This window comes from Taudactylus pleione, unplaced genomic scaffold (genome assembly GCF_031769625.1).
Source record: "Taudactylus pleione unplaced genomic scaffold, aTauple2 ptg000403l, whole genome shotgun sequence".
NCBI classification, from domain to species: Eukaryota; Metazoa; Chordata; class Amphibia; order Anura; family Myobatrachidae; genus Taudactylus; species Taudactylus pleione.
In genome coordinates, this window is record NW_028284805.1 from 2,817,868 (window position 1) to 2,842,936 (window position 25,069).

The 25,069-nt window shown below is 48.1% G+C and overlaps 1 protein-coding gene across 1 annotated transcript in view; it reads left to right on the top strand.

Moving 5' to 3' along the window:
- LOC148506456 (uncharacterized) overlaps window positions 1-24,169 on the top strand; it is a 59,913-nt gene extending 35,744 nt beyond the window's left edge. The window contains 3 exon segments of the mRNA XM_088446716.1: window positions 21,747-22,723; window positions 22,808-23,156; window positions 23,241-24,169. Coding sequence (XP_088302842.1) covers window positions 21,747-22,723; window positions 22,808-23,156; window positions 23,241-24,169 — 2,255 coding nt within the window.
- Window positions 24,170-25,069: the final 900 nt, after the last annotated feature.

Below are 25,069 nucleotides of genomic sequence, written 5' to 3' on the forward strand. Positions count from 1 at the left end.
AGGAAACAGGTACGCAAACTGGAAGGTCCACTTCACTGTCAGATCGTCTACCAAAGATTGCCTCGGAATCTCCATTCCCCAGGATGCACGTTGTGACGGCTGAGGAAGTCTGCTTCCCAATTGAGAACTCCTGGTATGAACACTGCTGATTATGGCTGGGAGATGACCTTCTGCCCATGTCAGAATGTGTGACACCTCTGTCATTGCCGCCTGAGTTTGAGTGCCTCCTTGATGGTTGATGTAAGCCACGGTTGTGGCGTTGTCGGACTGAACTTGCACGGGTTTCCCCTGAAGAACGTGTTGGCCCAGCTTGAGGGCCCTCTAGACAGCCTGATGTTCCAATATGTTGATGGGTAGGATTGATTCGACCGCTGTCCAACAACCCTGAAAGGAATGTGGACCGGTCACTGCGCCCCATCCCCGGAGAATGGCATCCGTTGTAAGGATCACTCAGTCCGGCATCCAAATTGGGCGCCCCCTGGTTAGATGAGTTGTCTGTAACCACCAGGACAGGGACATACGCTCCTCCGGAGAGAGCACCATCGTCTGAGCTTTTATCCAAAGGGGTAGTCCGTTCCACCTGGAGAGGATCAGTTTTTGCAGAGGATTGGAATGAAACTGGGCATATTCCACCATGTCGAAGGTTGACACCATGGACCCCAGAACTTGCATCGCTGAGTGGATTGACACTCGTCGACTGTGGAGGCATCTGCTTACTCGCATCTGTAAAGTGGAGATCTTGTCTGCCGTCAGAAAGATTCTCTGTTGTTGTGAATCGAACAGGGCTCCCAGATGGAGCATCCTCTGAGAGGGAGTCAGGGAGGACTTTTTCCAATTTATTAACCACCCGTGTGTCTGAAGAACAGCAATTGTTAGTTGTAGATGGTGGTGGAGCACTTCTGGAAACCCCGCTAATAGCAGGAGGTCATCCAAATATGGTAGCAGACGGACACCCTGTCCCCACAGATGGGCCGCCATGAGAGCCATAAGCTTGGTAAACACACGTGGTGCAGTGGATAGGCCAAAAGGCAGAGCCCGAAACTGGAAGTACTGCTGTTGTATAGCAAACCAAAGATAACGCTGGTGAGAGGGCGCTATCAGTAAATGCAGGTATGCATCCTGAATATCCAGTGATACCATAAAATCTCCAGATTCCATAGCCAGTATGATGGAGCGTAGGGCTTCCATCCTGAACCTTGTCACCTATGAGGAATTTGTTCAGGGATTTGAAGTTGAAGATAGGCCAATGAGACCCATTCGGCTTCTGAACCACAAAGAGAGTAGAATAATAACCAGTCCCTCGCTGAGACAGCAGGACTGGCACTATTACCCCTGCTTGCAGCAAGGACTGTATGGCTTTCTGGATCTGTAAGACTTTGGCCCTCATTCAGAGCCGTTCGCTATTTGCGGTCGTTCGTTCAAAAACAAGGGGTGGCTATTCAAATGATCCGTTCGCACATTGCAGTCTGTTCACACCTCTAAGTCTGAACGAGCGAGCAAAACATATACTCGTTTATTTGATAAAAACGCCCCCTGGCCGCACGCACCATACGTCATGTCCGCTATTTATTAGATTAATCGAGTACATCGAACAGCGTATGAACTGCTCGCTATTCTTGTGGTTGGTTTTTTCAACCGCTATTTTGCGAGCAATTCTGAGTTAAAAAAAACCAAGTGACGTGGTCAGTGACGCTGCTGTATTAATTATGCACTCCCTTAAAACGCCCGTTTTGACCTTTAAGCACGCCTGCGTTCGAATTCCACTCCCCCGTTTTCAAGCACCTTCCCCTGTTACCACCCACATACGCCTCATTCTGTCACTCAAAATAGCAGGCACTCGCTATATAGCGTACAAACGATTTTTGGGCGCACTGACTGGTTCGCGCATGCGTACTAAAAACCGTATGCATGCGCAGATGTGCGAACATCGCTCGGAACGAGCGTACTGCCGCTAACGAGCGGCTGTGAATCAGGGCCTTTGTTCGGGTCTGAAGAAGGGCCTATGCAGAAAAACTGATGAGGAGGTCTTCAAAGGAATGAGAGGGCGTACCCGTGAGAGACCTCTTCTCTTACCCAAGCGTCCATGGTAGTTTGACACGAGCACTGGCTGAACTGAAGAAGTCGGCCTCCCACCCTGGGATCCCCCGTCAGGCTGAGGGTTTATCCTCCGGCTTAGAAGCAGGGACGTCTTGTATTACAGGCCTGTTTCTTGGGTTTGGAAACTGACTGTCTTGGAAAAAAATAGTCCTTTGAGCTTACCTTGGGGACAAAAGGACTACGAGGCTTTGTAGAAGTCGATGCTGAAGGCAGAAACGCAGACTTAGATGCTGCTAATGTGTCAACAATCTTGTCCAGGTCAGGGCCGAACAAGATTTCCCCATTGTAAGGTAAGCATTCTAGGCCTATCTTAGAATCAGCATCCGCCCTCCAAGATTGCAGCCACAGGGAATGGCGAGCTGACACGGCAGCAGCCGAGACTCCCAACCTGGAGGTGTTGCAGCTGGATAACCACACATACCAAGAAGCAAGCGGTTCCAGGTGCCAGTGTAGGAGCCTGGTGGCAGCGAGTTACCCTTGTGCAAAGCAGTCGGAGGTGTCAGTAACAGGTGGCTGATGATGGAGGGAATCCTTATGCTGCATGAGTGACAAAGTAACCCACTCAGGAATAAACAAACCTCCATGCAATCTGTACCAGCCAGCGGAACAGCCTAGAAGTTTACAAGCCTGGGTCTGTACTCCCAACCCCATGGCCACTTATCTCTCTCTACTCCATATTCGTGAGCAGGTTGGCTTGCTAGATCACTCCCTATAAGTTTGTATCTTTTGCTGCTGTCATATCTGCGACTTTATACTAACACTAGTCCATCCCTTCCCTGTGTACATCCCTGTGTCTGACTGTATAAGGACTGGGACTCACACCCTGAGCGTCTTTATACTAACACTAGTCCATCCCTTCCCTGGTGTACATCCCTGTGTCTGACTGTATAAGGACTGGGACACACACTCTGAGCGTCTTTATACTAACACTAGTCCATCCCTTCCCTGGTGTACATCCCTGTGTATGACTGTATAAGGACTGGGACACACACTCTGAGCGTCTTTATACTAACAATAGTCCATCCCTTCCCTGGTGTACATCCCTGTGTCTGACTGTATAAGGACTGGGACACACACTCTGAGCGTCTTTATACTAACACTAGTCCATCCCTTCCCTGGTGTACATCCCTGTGTCTGACTGTATAAGGACTGGGACACACACTGAGCATCTTTATACTAACACTAGTCCATCCCTTCCCTGGTGTACATCCCTGTGTATGACTGTATAAGGACTGGGACACACACTCTGAGCGTCTTTATACTAACACTAGTCCGTCCCTTCCCTGGTGTACATCCCTGTGTCTGACTGTATAAGGACTGGGACACACACTCTGAGCGTCTTTATACTAACACTAGTCCATCCCTTCCCTGGTGTACATCCCTGTGTCTGACTGTATAAGGACTGGGACACACACTCTGAGCATCTTTATACTAACACTAGTCCATCCCTTCCCTGTGTACATCCCTGTGTCTGACTGTATAAGGACTGGGACTCACACCCTGAGCGTCTTTATACTAACACTAGTCCATCCCTTCCCTGTGTACATCCCTGTGTCTGACTGTATAAGGACTGGGACTCACACCCTGAGCGTCTTTATACTAACACTAGTCCATCCCTTCCCTGGTGTACATCCCTGTGTGTGACTGTATAAGGACTGGGGCTCACACCCTGAGCGTCTTTATACTAACACTAGTCCATCCCTTCCCTGGTGTACATCCCTGTGTCTGACTGTATAAGGACTGGGACACACACTCTGAGCGTCTTTATACTAACACTAGTCCATCCCTTCCCTGGTGTACATCCCTGTGTGTGACAGTATAAAGATGCTCAGAGTGTGTGTCCCAGTCCTTATACAGTCACACACAGGGATGTACACCAGGGAAGGGATGGACTAGTGTTAGTATAAAGACGCTCAGAGTGTGTGTCCCAGTCCTTATACAGTCAGACACAGGGATGTACACCAGGGAAGGGATGGACTAGTGTTAGTATAAAGATGCTCAGAGCGTGTGTCCCAGTCCTTATACAAACACTAGTCCATCCCTTCCCTGGTGTACATCCCTGTGTGTGACTGTATAAGGACTGGGACACACACTCTGAGCGTCTTTATACTAACACTAGTCCGTCCCTTCCCTGGTGTACATCCCTGTGTCTGACTGTATAAGGACTGGGACACACACTCTGAGCATCTTTATACTAGCACTAGTCCATCCCTTCCCTGGTGTACATCCCTGTGTATGACTGTATAAGGACTGGGACACACACTCTGAGCATCTTTATACTAACACTAGTCCGTCCCTTCCCTGGTGTACATCCCTGTGTATGACTGTATAAGGACTGGGACACACACTCTGAGCGTCTTTATACTAACACTAGTCCGTCCCTTCCCTGGTGTACATCCCTGTGTATGACTGTATAAGGACTGGGACACACACTCTGAGCGTCTTTATACTAACACTAGTCCATCCCTTCCCTGTGTACATCCCTGTGTCTGACTGTATAAGGACTGGGACTCACACCCTGAGCGTCTTTATACTAACACTAGTCCATCCCTTCCCTGTGTACATCCCTGTGTCTGACTGTATAAGGACTGGGACTCACACCCTGAGCGTCTTTATACTAACACTAGTCCATCCCTTCCCTGGTGTACATCCCTGTGTGTGACTGTATAAGGACTGGGACACACACTCTGAGCGTCTTTATACTAACAATAGTCCATCCCTTCCCTGGTGTACATCCCTGTGTCTGACTGTATAAGGACTGGGACACACACTCTGAGCATCTTTATACTAACACTAGTCCATCCCTTCCCTGGTGTACATCCCTGTGTATGACTGTATAAGGACTGGGACACACACTCTGAGCGTCTTTATACTAACACTAGTCCGTCCCTTCCCTGGTGTACATCCCTGTGTATGACTGTATAAGGACTGGGACACACACTCTGAGCGTCTTTATACTAACACTAGTCCGTCCCTTCCCTGGTGTACATCCCTGTGTATGACTGTATAAGGACTGGGACACACACTCTGAGCGTCTTTATACTAACACTAGTCCATCCCTTCCCTGTGTACATCCCTGTGTATGACTGTATAAGGACTGGGACACACACTCTGAGCGTCTTTATACTAACACTAGTCCATCCCTTCCCTGTGTACATCCCTGTGTCTGACTGTATAAGGACTGGGACTCACACCCTGAGCGTCTTTATACTAACACTAGTCCATCCCTTCCCTGTGTACATCCCTGTGTCTGACTGTATAAGGACTGGGACTCACACCCTGAGCGTCTTTATACTAACACTAGTCCATCCCTTCCCTGGTGTACATCCCTGTGTGTGACTGTATAAGGACTGGGGCTCACACCCTGAGCGTCTTTATACTAACACTAGTCCATCCCTTCCCTGGTGTACATCCCTGTGTGTGACTGTATAAGGACTGGGACACACACTCTGAGCGTCTTTATACTAACAATAGTCCATCCCTTCCCTGGTGTACATCCCTGTGTCTGACTGTATAAGGACTGGGACACACACTCTGAGCGTCTTTATACTAACACTAGTCCATCCCTTCCCTGGTGTACATCCCTGTGTATGACTGTATAAGGACTGGGACACACACTCTGAGCGTCTTTATACTAACACTAGTCCGTCCCTTCCCTGGTGTACATCCCTGTGTATGACTGTATAAGGACTGGGACACACACTCTGAGCGTCTTTATACTAACACTAGTCCGTCCCTTCCCTGGTGTACATCCCTGTGTATGACTGTATAAGGACTGGGACACACACTCTGAGCGTCTTTATACTAACACTAGTCCATCCCTTCCCTGGTGTACATCCCTGTGTCTGACTGTATAAGGACTGGGACACACACTCTGAGCATCTTTATACTAACACTAGTCCATCCCTTCCCTGTGTACATCCCTGTGTCTGACTGACTGTATAAGGACTGGGACACACACTCTGAGCGTCTTTATACTAACACTAGTCCATCCCTTCCCTGGTGTACATCCCTGTGTCTGACTGTATAAGGACTGGGGCTAACACTCTGAGCATCTTTATACTAACACTAGTCCATCCCTTCCCTGGTGTACATCCCTGTGTCTGACTGACTGTATAAGGACTGGGGCTAACACTCTGAGCGTCTTTATACTAACACTAGTCCATCCCTTCCCTGGTGTACATCCCTGTGTCTGACTGACTGTATAAGGACTGGGACACACACTCTGAGCGTCTTTATACTAACACTAGTCCGTCCCTTCCCTGGTGTACATCCCTGTGTATGACTGTATAAGGACTGGGACACACACTCTGAGCGTCTTTATACTAACACTAGTCCGTCCCTTCCCTGGTGTACATCCCTGTGTATGACTGTATAAGGACTGGGACACACACTCTGAGCGTCTTTATACTAACACTAGTCCATCCCTTCCCTGGTGTACATCCCTGTGTCTGACTGTATAAGGACTGGGACACACACTCTGAGCATCTTTATACTAACACTAGTCCATCCCTTCCCTGTGTACATCCCTGTGTCTGACTGACTGTATAAGGACTGGGACACACACTCTGAGCGTCTTTATACTAACACTAGTCCGTCCCTTCCCTGGTGTACATCCCTGTGTATGACTGTATAAGGACTGGGACACACACCCTGAGCGTCTTTATACTAACACTAGTCCATCCCTTCCCTGGTGTACATCCCTGTGTCTGACTGACTGTATAAGGACTGGGACACACACTCTGAGCGTCTTTATACTAACACTAGTCCATCCCTTCCCTGGTGTACATCCCTGTGTCTGACTGTATAAGGACTGGGGCTAACACTCTGAGCATCTTTATACTAACACTAGTCCATCCCTTCCCTGTGTACATCCCTGTGTCTGACTGACTGTATAAGGACTGGGACACACACTCTGAGCGTCTTTATACTAACACTAGTCCATCCCTTCCCTGGTGTACAACCCTGTGTCTGACTGACTGTATAAGGACTGGGACACACACTCTGAGCGTCTTTATACTAACACTAGTCCATCCCTTCCCTGGTGTACATCCTTGTGTCTGACTGTATAAGGACTGGGACACACACTCTGAGCATCTTTATACTAACACTAGTCCATCCCTTCCCTGGTGTACATCCCTGTGTCTGACTGTATAAGGACTGGGACACACACCCTGAGCATCTTTATACTAACACTAGTCCATCCCTTCCCTGGTGTACATCCTTGTGTCTGACTGTATAAGGACTGGGACACACACTCTGAGCATCTTTATACTAACACTAGTCCATCCCTTCCCTGGTGTACATCCCTGTGTCTGACTGTATAAGGACTGGGACACACACTCTGAGCGTCTTTATACTAACACTAGTCCATCCCTTCCCTGGTGTACATCCCTGTGTCTGACTGTATAAGGACTGGGACACACACCCTGAGCGTCTTTATACTAACACTAGTCCGTCCCTTCCCTGGTGTACATCCCTGTGTGTGACTGTATAAGGACTGGGACACACACTCTGAGCGTCTTTATACTAACACTAGTCCATCCCTTCCCTGGTGTACATCCCTGTGTCTGACTGTATAAGGACTGGGACACACACCCTGAGCATCTTTATACTAACAATAGTCCGTCCCTTCCCTGGTGTACATCCCTGTGTATGACTGTATAAGGACTGGGACACACACTCTGAGCGTCTTTATACTAACACTAGTCCATCCCTTCCCTGGTGTACATCCCTGTGTATGACTGTATAAGGACTGGGACACACACCCTGAGCGTCTTTATACTAACACTAGTCCATCCCTTCCCTGGTGTACATCCCTGTGTGTGACTGTATAAGGACTGGGACACACACTCTGAGCATCTTTATACTAACACTAGTCCATCCCTTCCCTGGTGTACATCCTTGTGTCTGACTGTATAAGGACTGGGACACACACTCTGAGCATCTTTATACTAACACTAGTCCATCCCTTCCCTGGTGTACATCCTTGTGTCTGACTGTATAAGGACTGGGACACACACTCTGAGCGTCTTTATACTAACACTAGTCCATCCCTTCCCTGGTGTACATCCCTGTGTCTGACTGTATAAGGACTGGGACACACACTCTGAGCGTCTTTATACTAACACTAGTCCATCCCTTCCCTGGTGTACATCCCTGTGTCTGACTGTATAAGGACTGGGACACACACTCTGAGCGTCTTTATACTAACACTAGTCCATCCCTTCCCTGGTGTACATCCCTGTGTATGACTGTATAAGGACTGGGGCTCACACTCTGAGCATCTTTATACTAACACTAGTCCATCCCTTCCCTGGTGTACATCCCTGTGTCTGACTGTATAAGGACTGGGACACACACTCTGAGCGTCTTTATACTAACACTAGTCCATCCCTTCCCTGGTGTACATCCCTGTGTATGACTGTATAAGGACTGGGGCTCACACTCTGAGCATCTTTATACTAACACTAGTCCATCCCTTCCCTGGTGTACATCCTTGTGTCTGACTGTATAAGGACTGGGACACACACTCTGAGCGTCTTTATACTAACACTAGTCCATCCCTTCCCTGGTGTACATCCCTGTGTCTGACTGTATAAGGACTGGGACACACACTCTGAGCGTCTTTATACTAACACTAGTCCATCCCTTCCCTGGTGTACATCCCTGTGTCTGACTGTATAAGGACTGGGACACACACTCTGAGCATCTTTATACTAACACTAGTCCATCCCTTCCCTGGTGTACATCCCTGTGTCTGACTGTATAAGGACTGGGACACACACTCTGAGCGTCTTTATACTAACACTAGTCCATCCCTTCCCTGGTGTACATCCCTGTGTCTGACTGTATAAGGACTGGGACACACACTCTGAGCGTCTTTATACTAACACTAGTCCATCCCTTCCCTGGTGTACATCCCTGTGTCTGACTGTATAAGGACTGGGACACACACTCTGAGCATCTTTATACTAACACTAGTCCGTCCCTTCCCTGGTGTACATCCCTGTGTCTGACTGTATAAGGACTGGGACACACACTCTGAGCGTCTTTATACTAACACTAGTCCATCCCTTCCCTGGTGTACATCCCTGTGTCTGACTGTATAAGGACTGGGACACACACTCTGAGCATCTTTATACTAACACTAGTCCATCCCTTCCCTGGTGTACATCCCTGTGTCTGACTGTATAAGGACTGGGACACACACTCTGAGCATCTTTATACTAACACTAGTCCGTCCCTTCCCTGGTGTACATCCCTGTGTCTGACTGTATAAGGACTGGGACACACACTCTGAGCGTCTTTATACTAACACTAGTCCATCCCTGCCCTGGTGTACATCCCTGTGTCTGACTGTATAAGGACTGGGACACACACTCTGAGCATCTTTATACTAACACTAGTCCATCCCTTCCCTGGTGTACATCCCTGTGTCTGACTGTATAAGGACTGGGACACACACTCTGAGCGTCTTTATACTAACACTAGTCCGTCCCTTCCCTGGTGTACATCCCTGTGTCTGACTGTATAAGGACTGGGACACACACTCTGAGCGTCTTTATACTAACACTAGTCCATCCCTTCCCTGGTGTACATCCCTGTGTATGACTGTATAAGGACTGGGGCTCACACTCTGAGCATCTTTATACTAACACTAGTCCATCCCTTCCCTGGTGTACATCCCTGTGTCTGACTGTATAAGGACTGGGACACACACTCTGAGCGTCTTTATACTAACACTAGTCCATCCCTTCCCTGGTGTACATCCCTGTGTATGACTGTATAAGGACTGGGGCTCACACTCTGAGCATCTTTATACTAACACTAGTCCATCCCTTCCCTGGTGTACATCCTTGTGTCTGACTGTATAAGGACTGGGACACACACTCTGAGCGTCTTTATACTAACACTAGTCCATCCCTTCCCTGGTGTACATCCCTGTGTCTGACTGTATAAGGACTGGGACACACACTCTGAGCGTCTTTATACTAACACTAGTCCATCCCTTCCCTGGTGTACATCCCTGTGTCTGACTGTATTAGGACTGGGACACACACTCTGAGCATCTTTATACTAACACTAGTCCATCCCTTCCCTGGTGTACATCCCTGTGTCTGACTGTATAAGGACTGGGACACACACTCTGAGCGTCTTTATACTAACACTAGTCCATCCCTTCCCTGGTGTACATCCCTGTGTCTGACTGTATAAGGACTGGGACACACACTCTGAGCATCTTTATACTAACACTAGTCCGTCCCTTCCCTGGTGTACATCCCTGTGTCTGACTGTATAAGGACTGGGACACACACTCTGAGCGTCTTTATACTAACACTAGTCCATCCCTTCCCTGGTGTACATCCCTGTGTCTGACTGTATAAGGACTGGGACACACACTCTGAGCATCTTTATACTAACACTAGTCCATCCCTTCCCTGGTGTACATCCTTGTGTCTGACTGTATAAGGACTGGGGCTCACACTCTGAGCGTCTTTATACTAACACTAGTCCATCCCTTCCCTGGTGTACATCCCTGTGTCTGACTGTATAAGGACTGGGACACACACTCTGAGCATCTTTATACTAACACTAGTCCGTCCCTTCCCTGGTGTACATCCCTGTGTCTGACTGTATAAGGACTGGGACACACACTCTGAGCATCTTTATACTAACACTAGTCCGTCCCTTCCCTGGTGTACATCCCTGTGTCTGACTGTATAAGGACTGGGACACACACTCTGAGCATCTTTATACTAACACTAGTCCGTCCCTTCCCTGGTGTACATCCATGTGTCTGACTGTATAAGGACTGGGGCTAACACTCTGAGAATCTTTAGATGCTGAAATCCCTCTTGGTGCGACTTTTGACTCAACCATCAGATGCACCATGGAAACTTGCACCAGTCCAAGTAGTAGTCTTCTCTTACCCTAGGTGGGTTGGGCAAAACACTTAATAGGATCTTGAATACTCACCAGATGTACAGATCCAATATTGACATAAGCAGAGAGTATAGAAGTTTACACTGAAACCAGAGTGTATAACAATATCCGACAATGCACCAAAAGCAATAGTGTAAAGCAGAGGACATGGCTAGCTGCAGGTAGACTAAACTAATAATGTACTATACTATACCAATAATACACTACGTCAAGAACCTTGATGCAGGCACAATATATCGATGAGTACACCATCATCAGGGTCAGGGCTGGCAGCTAAAAGATCAGTCAGGAGAAAAGCCAAGGTCAGGATTATAGAATGCAGCATAAATAATATGACCAGTGGATCACAGGTCACTTCTCCGACGCAGAGACTATCATTAGCCACCTGAGCCAATGGGCCGAGCCCAGTTGCACCCTGGATAAGAGAAGGACGCTGGCAGTGTTTCTGAGACAACCGGCACTAAAGCCACATAATAATGCCATGTGCGGCCACCAGTGCAGAAAGTCCTGCCGCCAGAAAGTGGATGTAGTCTGGAACCCGACGGTCTAAATGCCGACCGATGGCTTCCAGACTGCTTTATCCCGACTAGGGACAAATGACAGGCGTCTAAATGTAGACGCCTGTAATTTGCCCGACGTCAGGAGACCGGCGCCCAGCATCCCGATCAAGCGGATGCCGGGCACCGCATCGGTCAGCCGCGGGGGGGGGGGGGAGGGTTAGGTTTAGGGCTCCCGGGGGGACTTATGGTTAGGCTCCCCCCAGGGAGGTTGGGTTAGGCTAGGGAGAGGGAGGGTTAGGGTTAGGCACCCCCGGGGGTAGGTTAGGGTTAGGCACCCCCCGGGGGACTTAGGTTTAGGCAGCGGGGAAGTGGGGGCAAGGTTTAGGCACTTAGAGGGGGGGGTTAGTGTTAATCACCCCTAAGGAGAGTTAGGGGGTTTAGGTTAGGCTAGTAAATACTTACCTTTAGGACGATCGGGATTTCCTCCTCGGGCAGCCGCTGTCGGGAATTGAATACATATCACACCCCCAGAAAGATTTGCTCTATGCCATCAGTGTCACTCTTAGTTATTTTTCTGCCACCCCTATATGTTTTTTTTTTTTTTTTAATAGAGTCCCCTCAATCAAGTTTTTGTCACTTAAGTGCCCCATGTTTTAATAAATTTGCAACCCCTATGTAGCTCCTGTGCTTGAGTCTTTTCTTACCTATATGGTGGTTTCCCTGCAACAGAGAACTTCTGAAGAAATTGAGCCTCCCTGGGCTGAAATTGGCTTAAGTTGGTAGTCAGTATGCATATGGGAGATCATGAGGTACAGACGCCACCTCTTTGCGTTGGACTTATAGGTCATCTTCATACAACAGTGGTTTAACCAGATAATACATAGTAATACAAGTTTTGGTGCAGGACGAAATGTGAACTTCCCCCGATCAACATTCCAGAGAAACGCCATCCTACTATGTTTTACCCTTCGTGTCTCTATTACGCCAGCCCCCCTTGGCTTTCTCCATCACCAGCCCTTTGCCTTTCTCCATCACCAGCCCCTTGCCTTTCTCCATCACCAGTTCCCCTTGGCTTTCTCCAACACCAGCCCCCCTTGGCTTTTTTCCAACACCAGCCCCCCTTGGCTTTTTTCCAACACCAGCCCCCCTTGGCTTTTTTCCAACACCAGCCCCCCTTGGCTTTTTTCCAACACCAGCCCCCCTTGGCTTTTTTCCAACACCAGCCCCCCTTGGCTTTTTTCCAACACCAGCCCCCCTTGGCTTTTTTCCAAAACCAGCCCCCCTTGGCTTTTCTTCAATCACCAGCCCCCCTTGGATTTTCTCCAACACCAGTTCCCCTTGGCTTTTCTCCAACACCAGCCCCCCTTGGCTTTCTCCAAAACCAGCCCCTCTGCTTCTCCTCAGCACAGTGCCGTATTACCAAATAGGCAAAGTAGCCACCAGCCTATGGGCCCCGCTCCTTATAGGGACCCCACGAAAATGAATCAAAATAATATTGATTTAATCTTGAAAGAAAATTACAATCAAGCTTTCCTAAATTGTTTCCAAGAGTTAGAAAAAATGAATCAACTCAAAGAAACTAAAACGTTACTTTAAAGACTCTATAGAGTAAATACTGTATTAATGTAATGTACCCATTAGCAACTTAAAGTACATAGACTATAGATATCAGATTCCCAATACAGTTTGTCTCTTAAAAGCTTATCTTCTGTCAGCTGTCAGTTTGTAAAAAATGTTTGGTGCAACCTACGTACGGTTTATTATTGTCGGTTGGTAAAATTAAAAATGTATTAGGAGATAATTTGCAAGGGGGGGGGGGCGAGATTTCTACTGCCCAGGGACCTCCACAGGATTTAATCCGGCACTGCTCCTTTGTTTCTCCACCTCAGCATTTTGTTTCTCCAGGGTCACCCCCTTGCGTCTCTCCAGTGTGTCTCTCTAGCGCCATACTTCTGCTTCTCTCTAGCTTGGCCCCTGCATCTCTCTCATGCTTCCATTTAGGGCCATCCCCCTGTGTCTCTCTAGCGTCATCCCCCTGTATCTCTCTAGCGCCAACTCCTGCATTTCTCCCATGCTTCTATCCAGGGCCATCCTCCTGCATATCTGTAGCGTCACCCCCCTGTGTCTCTCTAGCATCATCCCCGTGTCTCTCTAGCGTCATCCCCATGTCTCTCTAGCGCCATCCTCCTGCTTCTCTCTAGCTTGGCCCCCCTGCATCTCTCCCATGCTGCTCTTAAGGGCTATACATTTGCATCTATCCAGGACCTACCTCCTGCGTCTCTTCAGCTTAATCCCCCTCTATGCGTCTCTTCAGCTTAATTCCCCTCTGTGGGTGTCCAGCCACCCCTTGCTTCTCTCCAGCTCACCTCCCTGTGCTTCTCCAGCTCATGCCACTTATTTCAGCACAGTGCCACCATCTGTGTCTTTCCAGCGCCCTCTTACCTAGTCTTCTGTTTAGAGCTTGGTTTTCCCTGCTGCTCTTGATGGCAGTGGCACAACGTCATAATCAACTGAGGGGTTCGGACAGACTCGACTCAACGGTATCTAATGATATTGGGTGGGCACTCTGTGGGACTCCTCTAAAAAGGGTATTCCCTTCCCTAGCTTGGGCACTCACTGTGCAGGGCCAAGGCATAACTAGTTCTGCCTACCAGTACAGCTGACGGAACATGGCCTCATTTCAGCCCACTTTAACCCCTGCCCAATGCCGCTTTACCAGTGTGAAAGGGAATATACATACACGTATAACAGTTATTCAGTAGAAGTTCTTTTGTTGCAATCTGCCCTGGTTCTGGAGTAACCCACCCTTTATTTTATATGTTGCTTGGCTGCGTAACATTCGTTCATGGCTGTCATGGAGTAGAGATTTCGTTTTTAAATAAAAATGCACGAAAATTGCAGAATAAGGGTTTTCCTGGCATTTTCATAAAACCTAAATCTGATGCACCAGTCGTGGTGCCCCCATAGTATTCAACACTTTAGTACGACCCTGTCCCAGCTCCTCTGCTCGTACACAGAAACCATATGAGCTTCTACGGTTTAATCCTCACCGCTAATCCACTTTCGGAGCCATAGGAGGGGCCCACAAGGCACCCAAGGGCTTCCAAACACTCTGCAGCGCCCCCTGGTGTCTGATATCACAGCAATTGTTGGTGATGATTAAACACTAACGACTGCACCAATAACAGACGATGGGAGGGGAGGTGACTGCTAGGAAAGGGTGTGATAGAACCTAAATGATGTGGGGGTCCCTGAATGGTGGTGTTAGCTTCCCATAGCCTAGCTCAGTAATGCAAAGGTGCCCCCTTTCCATTGCATTAGACGAGAGGGGCATCTTCTAATGCAATAGATGTTCGAGTAGGCAGACTGGTCACCACTGCATCAATTTGTAGGCGCAGAACACTTAGGGGTAAATTTACTAAAGTGAGAGTTTTTTAGAAGTGAGTTTTAAAAGTGATGTTGCCTCTAACAACCAATCAGATTCTAGCTATTATCTTCTAGAAGGTGCCAGTTAAATGTTAAGTAGAATCTGATTGGTTGCTATGGGAAACATCACTTTTAAAACTCACTTCTAAAAACTCTCACTTTAGTACATTTAGTATCCCTTTCAGAGTGAGGATCTTCTAACGATTAAATTGCCTTTATCTTCGTGAGAACCATCTTATATCCCTGGTGTATTATATTGGGTTTTTCTCATTTGCTCCCTATAAAATGGATCTTGGAGTGTATGAAGCCAGGTATCAGCTATAGCCATAGTTCTATTAATTATGTTTATTAACAATATTTTCTACTTGGGGGTCCACAGGGTTGACCTTGGGGTATAGGTGGATCTGGATCCACGGGCACCACGCAGTTAAAGCTTTCACTGCTCCAGGAGCAGCCCCTAAGCTTATTTTTATTAGAAGAAATTTTTTTTACTTTTTTCTCTTTTTACACTGTTTGAGCGGCAGCATCAGACTGTCCTTTAGGACGTCCACGCTTCCACTCCTATCCCTGCTGGCGCCGTGACGCCAGTACAGATCTGGGGATCGCGGCGGGACCCCAGAGTCTGTACTAGCCGGGCTCTGGGGAATCCCAGGACTGCTGCCGGAAGCGACGGGGATCAGGTAAGCCGCGGCCATCTTCACTGGCAGATCGCAGAGCTCCCAGGCGGTATCAAGTGGACCGGTCCCCCTGTGTACCTCTTTCCTGCTGAAGGACAGTGTACACAGCGATATAGACCTCCCAGACACTGAATCTGGGCGGTTGATTGTAGCGAAAGGTACAGTGAGTATTAACTTCCTGCATTGTATGTGACTATTGCTAGTGCTGCCTGTCTGTGACTTATTTCTACTTACTGTCAGCTTATACCTATCCCTTTCCTTCTCCTACGGCCTGGCAGGTGTGTGGGGGAAGGACGTTTTCTGTGGACTTCACTTATATAAATTACGTATTTGTGAGGTCAGTCACATACCGTTGTGTGCTACACAGTACCATATTGTGGACTGTTTGTGTTGCATACTTGTGAGTGCGCAGGTGTTATCACCGTACTTCCTCTTGTGATACGTATTCTTTGAGTATTTACTGTATCATGTCTGATGAGGAGACTGAGCACTCTGTGGCTCCTGTGTTGTTTTCCTGCAGACGCTGTTCTGCAGGGGTTGATAGGGAGGATTTATCTCAGGATGGTCTTTGCGGGCGGTGCCAGCTGGTACCTGGCCCCTCTAAACCCCCTATATTGCAGGATCCGCCTTGGGCGATGTTTTCCCAGGTGCTGGTGTCAATTGCGGACCGTTTATCGGTCCCAACAACGGTTCCTTCTGGGGTGTTGCCCCAGCCCACCATCCCCCATTCCCCGGGTAGTCCGCAGTTGTTGCGGTCTTCCTCCCGGGTCCCAAACTATGGGTCCCTATACGGGGCTGCCTGTGTATGTTCAGTCTCCCCCTGTGACGCAGCAGTCTGTGATGCCTTTTCAGAGTTTTCCTCAGGCGGCTCCTCCGCCCTGGGTGGATGGTCTCTCCAGCTCTGTTCAGAGTCTGGCGGCCTCATCTTCGGCATTTCAGTCTATGTTGCAAAGTGATGTACCACCAAAGGCATCCAAGGGTCATGTTGTGAGTTCACTGATGCCGCAATTGTCGGACTGATGTGTCTTCAGATGACTGAGAGATTCATGAGGACTCTGACTCTGATGCCATGGGCCAGGAGGTGGAGACTAAGTCCTCCATTAATGTGCCGGCATTGGTTAGGGCAGTGCGGGCCATCCTCCATATAGAGGATGATGCGCCGGCTCCTAGGTCGAAGTATCCCAATTTTAAAAAAGCTAAGGTAACTTCGAATGTTTTTCCCGTCTGACCAATTAACGGATCATATGGCGGTGGCCTGGCAGTTGCCCAGTAAGAGATTCCAACCACAGAAAAGGCCGGCGGTGGATTCCCATGTCACCCACTTGATTAAAAGCGCTACGCTGCCCTTGTCGTCTATCTCCTCTTTGAAGGATCCCACGGACAGGAAGGTGGAAACTTGTCTGAAGTCCATTTACCCTCTCTCCGGGGCGGTGGCTCACCCGTCCATGGCCATCTCCTGGGTGGCTAAAGCCATCGAGAGCTGGGCCAACGCTTTGGAGGATTCCTTTCCTGAGGATGCTCCGGATATCCAGAGAGCGTTAATAGGACAGATGCGGGATGCGGCTTCCTATATCGGGGAAGCGTCGTTGGATGCCAGTCTGCTGACCTCTAGGGTTTCGGCTGCAGCTGTGTCTGCTCGTCGGTCCTTGTGGCTGAGGTCCTGGAGGGCTGATGCAGACTCTAAAAAGGGCCTGGAGGCTTTTGCCGTTTAATGGAGAGTTACTATTTGGTCCAGACTTGGACAAAATAGTGGATACCCTGGCTAAATCCAAGTCAGCCTTCCTCCCTTCGGCTTCAGCGCCAGCTAAGGTAAGGAGCTCTGCCTTTCGGTCCTTTCGGGTTCAGGGTAAGGCCAAGGGTCAGTCCTTCCTGAGGCAATCGGCGTCCAAGGCCGCCTTGAAACCCAAGAAGCAAGCATGGAGTGCTAGGCGCCCTTCTTTCAAGCAGGAGGATAAACCTTCTGCCTGATGGGATGGGCCTCCCTCTGGGAGACCTCAGAGTGGGAGGCCGACTTCAATTCGCCCAGTGCTGGCACAATACCACCACGGATGCCTGGGTTCGAGAAGTAGTCTCCCAGGGGTACGCCCTGTCTTTTCAGCTCAGGCCGCCCCACCAGTTTTTTTGTACGAGTCCTTCTCTGGACAAGACCAAGGCCTCGCAGATTCAGGTAGCTATAGAGTCCTTGCTGCAAGCAGGGGTCATTGTTCTCGTTCCTCAGTCCCAACGTGGGACAGGGTACTATTCTACTATGTCTCTGGTGCAGAAGCCCAATGGCTCTCCGCGCCCTATCCTCAATTTGAAGTCTATGAACAAATACCTCAGAGTTCCCAAATTCAGGATGGAAACGTTACATTCCATCATTCTGGCGATGGAACCCGGGGATTACATGCTCTCCCTGGATATCCAGGACGCCTCTCTCCACGTGCCCATAGCACCTGCACACCAGCGATATCTGAGGTTTGCTATTCGGAAAAATCACTACCAGTTTCGGGCGTTACCCTTTGGCCTTTCCACGGCTCCAAGGGTATTTACCTAGGTGATGGCTATTATGGCCACCCACCTTCAGAACCAGGGTATACGGCTGGACGATCTCCTTCTGCTGGCGAGCACCCCAGAGGTACTGCTTCGACATCTCCACCTGACCATTGCTTGTCTTCAAGCACACAGGTGGTTGATAAATTGGAAGAAGTCATCTCTGATCCCTTCACAACGGATGGTTCATTTGGGAGCCCTTCTGGATTCCCATCAGCAAAGGATCTTCCTGACTCCGGAAAAGGTTTCCTCCCTACAACTGAGGAATCACAGTTGCCTATCCAGTTGCAGGGTGTCGGTACACTCGGCAATGAGAGTCCTAGGGTCCATGGTGTCGGCATTCGACATGGTGGAATTTGCCCAGTTCCGAATGGAATGGGTTACCTCATCGGATCTGATCCCAGAGGCTGGTATTGTCTCCGGAAGTGCGCCTGTCTCTAGCTTTTTGGCTTCAGACAGCTCATCTCATCGAGGGTCGCCCCTTTTGGATCCCGGACTGGGTTCTGCTCACAACAAATGCCAGTCTCCGGGGTTGGGGGGCAGTGACTGGCTCGTTTTCTCTTCAGTGCCGTTGGTCTGCAGAGGAAGCAATTCTTCCCATAAATGTCCTGGAGCTGCGGGCCTTGTACAGGGCTCTGCTGTCATCAGGCACCGCTCTTCACGAAAGGGCAGTTCAGGTGCAATCCGACAACGCCACCACGGTGGCGTACATCAATCACCAGGGAGGGACTCGCAGTCAAGAGGCGATGTCGGAGGTGTCTCGCATCCTGGCTTGGGTGGAGTGTCACCTTCCGGCAATCTCGGCAGTCTTCATCCCGGGAGTCCTCAATTGGGAGGCGGACTTCCTCGTCCGTCACGACGTGCATCCCGGGGAATGGTTGCTTCACCCGGAGGTATTTCAACTTCTCGTGGACAAATGGGGACTGCTGTAGTTGGACCTGATGGCCTCCCGTCACAACTACAAGTTGCCCGTGTACGGCTCAAGGACAAGAGACGCAGGCGCAAGTCTGGTGGATGCGCTGTCCGTGAAATGGACGTTTCACCTAGAGTACCTGTTTCCTCCGATCTCCCTGCTGCCTCGGGTTCTACGAAAAATCAAACAAGACGGAAGCACGTTTCTGCTGGTGGCTCCAGCTTGGCCCAGATGTCCTTGGTACTCCGATCTCAGGAGCTTGTCCATAGATGTTCCGTACCTTCTGCCTCAGCATCTGGACCTGTTGTCTCAGGGGCCCTGCCTTTACCCGGATCTGGGTCGGCTGTCTTTGATGACGTGGCTCTTGAGACAGCTGTCTTAAGGTCCAGGGGCTTTTCAAGCTCTGTCATCAGTACCATGCTAAGGGCGCGTAAGCCTGCTTCAGCACGGATTTACCACAGAGTGTGGCACACTTACTTTCAGTGGTGTGAGTCCAGAAACTTTGATCCTCAGGTGTTCAGGGTTTCTAGGATTCTGGCATTTCTTCAATCAGGTCTGGAACTGGGCTTACGTCTTGCTTCCCTGAAGGTTCATGTGTCGGCTTTGTCAGTGTGGTTTCAACGTAGAATCACTACACTGCCTGATGTACACACTTTTTGTCAGGGTGTTCTTAGAATCCAGCCTCCCTTTGTTCCTCCAGTGGCTCCGTGGGATTTGGCGGTGGTTCTTCTGGTCCTACAGGGTCCTCCTTTTGAGCCCCTTGAGTCGGTTGACCTCAAGTGGTTAACACTTAAGACTGTTTTTCTCCTGGCGATTGCTTCCGCCAGGAGGGTGTCAGAGTTGGGGGTGCTCTCCTGTAGTCCCCCCTTCTTGATTTTTCACCAGGACAGAGCAGTGCTTCGCACTCGTCCTGAGTTTTTGCATAAAGTGGTTTCTAAGTTCCACATCAATCAGGAACTTGTGGTGCCAGCTTTTCAGTCGCCTGATCTCACAGCTAGTGAGGCTTCGTTGGACGTTGTCCGTGCTCTCAGAATTTATGTGGACCGGACTGCTTCTGTTAGGAAGTCCGATTCGTTGTTTGTCCTCTTTGGTTTTCACGAGAGGGGTTGGCCTGCCAACAAACAAACTGTTGCCCGTTGGCTTTGTTCTGTTATTCGTGAGGCTTATATACAGGAAGGTTTACCCGTTCCAGCCTCTGTTAAGGCTCATTCCACTCGGTCTGTGGGTCCTTCTTGGGCTGCTAGACGTGGTGCCTCCGCTGTTCAGCTGTGTAAGGCGGCCACTTGGTCTTCCATTCAGACATTTTTGAGGTTTTATGCGTTTGACACCTTTGCCTCTCAGGATGCATCCTTCGGGTGCAGGATTCTCCTGTCTGCACAGGAGCGTCCTCGCCCTTAGCTGATCTGCTTTGGGACATCCCCAAGGTCAACCCTGTGGGACCCCCTATGGACCCTGAAGTAGAAAACAGGAGATATGGTAAGAACTTACCTTTTGTTATCTCTGTTTCTACGAAGTCCATAGTGTCCACGGGGTGCACGCCCTGATGCACCTGGCTTCATATGGGCTGTGTGGCTGGTCACCGGTTTTCCATCTCCCATTTCTGTGAGTATGGTTTCTTGTGTGTTCCAGTCTTCCTTCTCTCTGTTTAGTCTCCTCCTCCGGCCTTGGCTGCTTTCCAACTGAGGAGCCTGTGGCTCGGGGGCGGGGTATAGATGATGGACCCAAGTGCATCCTGGGAGCAGTGAAAGCTTTAACTGCGTGGTGCCCGTGGATCCAGATCCAGCTATACCCCAAGGTCAACCCTGTGGACCCTATGGACTTCGTAGAAACAGAGATGAGATATGGTAAGAACTTACCTTTGTTTTGTTATCAACTCCCGTATTAAATGACCTTCCCCAACTTCTCCTGACTCATTACTGGGATAGGCCTCAGGTTCCACAGTTTCAGTGATCATATTTGTAGTGGAAACCCTACACTAAGTACATAGAACCAGACTTCAAAGTGAAGGAGGAATCACACTAAGGGCCTGATTGTGAGATGGACGCAGCGATGATGTCGCACACAGTGGAGCAATGTTTTTACTATGCGGATTGTGTGTATATAGAGTCACAGTACAGATTGAGACGCACGCAGGGAGAACTGTATAGCAGAGTATGGGGCGTTCCTGGGCAGTGACTGGGGAATAACGGAGGTGGCTAATCAGAGGCACACAGAGGTAGCATCATATGGGAGTGTCACTGACAGAGGCTGCATATAGAGGTGTTCACCTGATCACATAGGATGCCATACTCAGACAGAGACTCTGCACCTGGCATAGGGCTGGTACAAGTATGGTTGGTGTGACTAAAGATGCACCATACAGTGATGCAGCGTGTATAGATGCTGCGAGTGGGCGATCTCAGTTCTTGGAGACACAGACCTACGGATGTACACCAGGGAACGGCTGGGTGGCGGCATTGGCATAAAGTCACTGACACGACTGCAGCAAAATATGCAAAGGTTGTCATAGCTGCATCCGACTAGTTCCTATATATCTTCCCTGGGGGGGGGATTATTTTTTTCCTGTTCTTTCTCAATTAAATGAGGGGTTAATGCTGTGGAGTGAATCGTACAATTACATTTTATGACTGTAACCTCCTGTATTTTTACCCACAGAACGTTCTAAAGATCCATCTCATACTAAGGAGGAATCAGTCTCATGTGATGGAGACCTCACCGACACTGACATTTATACACCCACATATCATACACAGTATACATCTACTCATACTAAGGAGGAATCAGTCTCATGTGATGGAGGAGACCTCACACACACTGACATTTATACACCCACATATCATACACAGTATACATCTACTCATACTAAGGAGGAATCAGTCTCATGTGATGGAGGAGACCTCACACACACTGACATGTATACACCCACAGATCATACACAGTATACACCTACTCATACTAAGGAGGAATCAGTCTCATGTGATGGAGGAGACCTCACACACACTGACATGTATACACCCACAGATCATACACAGATTACATCTACTCATATTAAATGCAACTGCATTCCAAATACGTCTTGTTCTGGAGGTGGAAAATGTTTTACTCTTAATTCAGAACTACCTGTACATCAGAGAATACATACAGGTCAGAGACCATATTCTTGCTCGGAATGTGGGAAATGTTTTAAACGAAAGTTACAACTTGTTAGACATCAGGTGATTCATACAGGAGCATACAAATATTCCTGCTCTGAATGTGGAAAAGGGCTTAGAAGTAATGCAGAACTTGCTATACATCAGAGAAGTCACACAGGAGAGAGGCCGTATTCTTGCTCAGAATGTGGGAAAGGATTTACATGTAATTCACAGCTTATTGCACATCAGAGAAGTCACACAGGAGCGCGTCCATATTCTTGCTCTGAATGTGGGAAAGTGTTTAGAGGTAATAAAGAACTTGTTAGACATCAGAGAAGTCACACAGAGAGACCATTTTCTTGCTCTGAATGTGGGAAAAGGTATAGAAGTAATTCAGAACTTATTGTTCATCAGAGAATACATACAGGAGAGAGACCATATTCTTGCTTAGAATGTGGGAAATGTTTTAAACGAAAATCACAACTTGTTACACATCAGGTGATTCATACAGGAGCATACAAATATTCCTGCTCTGAATGTGGAAAAGGGCTTAGAAGTAATGCAGAACTTGTTATACATCAGAGAAATCACACAGGAGAGAGGCCGTATTCTTGCTCAGAATGTGGGAAAGGGTATACATGTAATTCACAGCTTATTGCACATCAGAGAAGTCATACTGGAGAGCGCCCATATTCTTGCTTTGAATGTGGGAAAGTGTTTAGAGGTAATAAAGAACTTGTTAGACATCAGAGAGTACATACAGGAGAGAGACCATATTCTTGCTCGGAATGTGGAAAAGGGTGTAGTAGTAATGCAGATCTTGTTAGACATCAGAGAAGTCACACAGGAGAGAGACCATTTTCTTGCTCTGAATGTGGGAAAAGGTATGGAAGTAATTCAGAACTTATTGTACATCAGAGAATACATACAGGTGCGAGGCCGTATTCTTGCTTAGAATGTGGGAAAGAGTTTAGAAGTAATTCACAGCTTGTTGTACATCACAGAAGTCACACAGGAGAGAAGCCGTATTCCTGCTCGGAATGTGGGAAAGGGTGTGGAAATAATTCAGAACTTGTTAGACATCAGAGAAGTCACACAGGTGAGAGACCATATTCTTGCTCTGAATGTGGAAAAGGGTTTATACGCAATTCATATCTTGTAAGACATCAGAGAATACATACAGGTGAGAGACCGTATTCTTGCTCGGAATGTGGTAAATGTTTTACACATAAGTCACATCTTGTTAGACATCAGATGAGTCACACAGGAGCATCCAAATTTCCCTGCTCGGAATGTGGGAAATGGTTTACACACAAGTCACAACTTGTTATACATCAGATGAGTCACACAGGAGCATACAAATATTCCTGCTCTGAATGTGGGAAATGTTTTACATATAAATCAGAACTTTCTCGACATCAGAGAAGTCACACAGGAGAGAGACCATATTCTTGCTCTGAATGTGGAAAAGGGTTTACAAGTAATTCACATCTTATTATACATTGGAGAAGTCATACAGGTGAGAGACCATATTCTTGCTCGAAATGTGGGAAAGGGTTTAGAAGTAATTCACATTTTGTTAGACATCAGATGATTCACACAGAAACATCCAAATATTCTATATAATGCTCTGAATGTGGGAAAGGTTTTATAAGTAAATCAGAACTTTGTCAACATCAGAGAAGTCACACAGGAGAGAGACCTTATACTTGCTCTTAATGTGGGAAAGTGTATACAAGTAATTCACAGCTTATTGTACATCACCGAAGTCACCCAGGTGAGAGACTAGATTCTTGCTCGGAATATTGGAAATGTTTACACATAATCCACATCTTGTTAGACGCCAGAGACATCACACAGGAGAGAGACCGTATTCCTGCTCAGAATTTGGGAAAATCTTTACACGTAATTCAGTACTTGTTAGACATCAGAGGAGTCACATAGGAGTATACCTATGATCTTACTCTGTGAGGAGAGGGTGTTATAGTAATCCAGATCCTGTTGTACACAAGAGAAATCACACAGGAGTATACCCAAATTCATTCTCTGTGTAAGAAATGTTTTACATGTTTATATTGTCCAACACGGAATATGTGTGCACAGTAATAACTTAATAAATAAACCACCAAGCACGGAGTGTGGTTCTCTTACTTGAAGCTTACACCTTTTGACTTTCCTCCATTAATGTTTAATCTCACTATATGGTACCAGCTTCTTTTCCTTTTCCATGTTTTTTCGTGTATCCCTTCTAAATCCTCATTATTAATTGAGCTTCATCCAGTCCTCCACCTGCTATCAAGATTCAGCACCAAGAGGAATTTATAGTCCAATCACATTTTAGATCCCTACATTTCCAGGGGAGGAGCACAATTCCTTGTGAATAGGAAGCTATATGGCCTGGAGAATATTCTTGGGTGGAAGACCACAAACTGTCATGTTGATATCCAATTCTATAACTCTCCCATAAGAAATTGCTGCACCGGCTCCTGGATATTGCAGTCAGGTTTGCTGTGCTCCCGGTGCATTCTCAGTGGAGGGCACCAGTTACGAGCTCCAGGACTCTGCCATAGGCAGAATATGCTGCTTGTGGATGTGCATCCTCTAGTGAGAACACTTTTTGAAATATCAGTCTTTTTAAACTGCGGCCACGAGACAGCTAAATTCATATTTTCCACCCAAATTCAAAATACCTAACCTAGTCCATCCTACCGAGCGCTCAGTACGGTGCCAGAGTATTAGTTTTCCTGCACTAGTGTCCTTGTGTTCATCTACCATTTGGATTTCCTATTTACCTGACCTGTGACTTGCCCCCTGTTCCTGATCCTTCACCACGTTTTCTCCTGA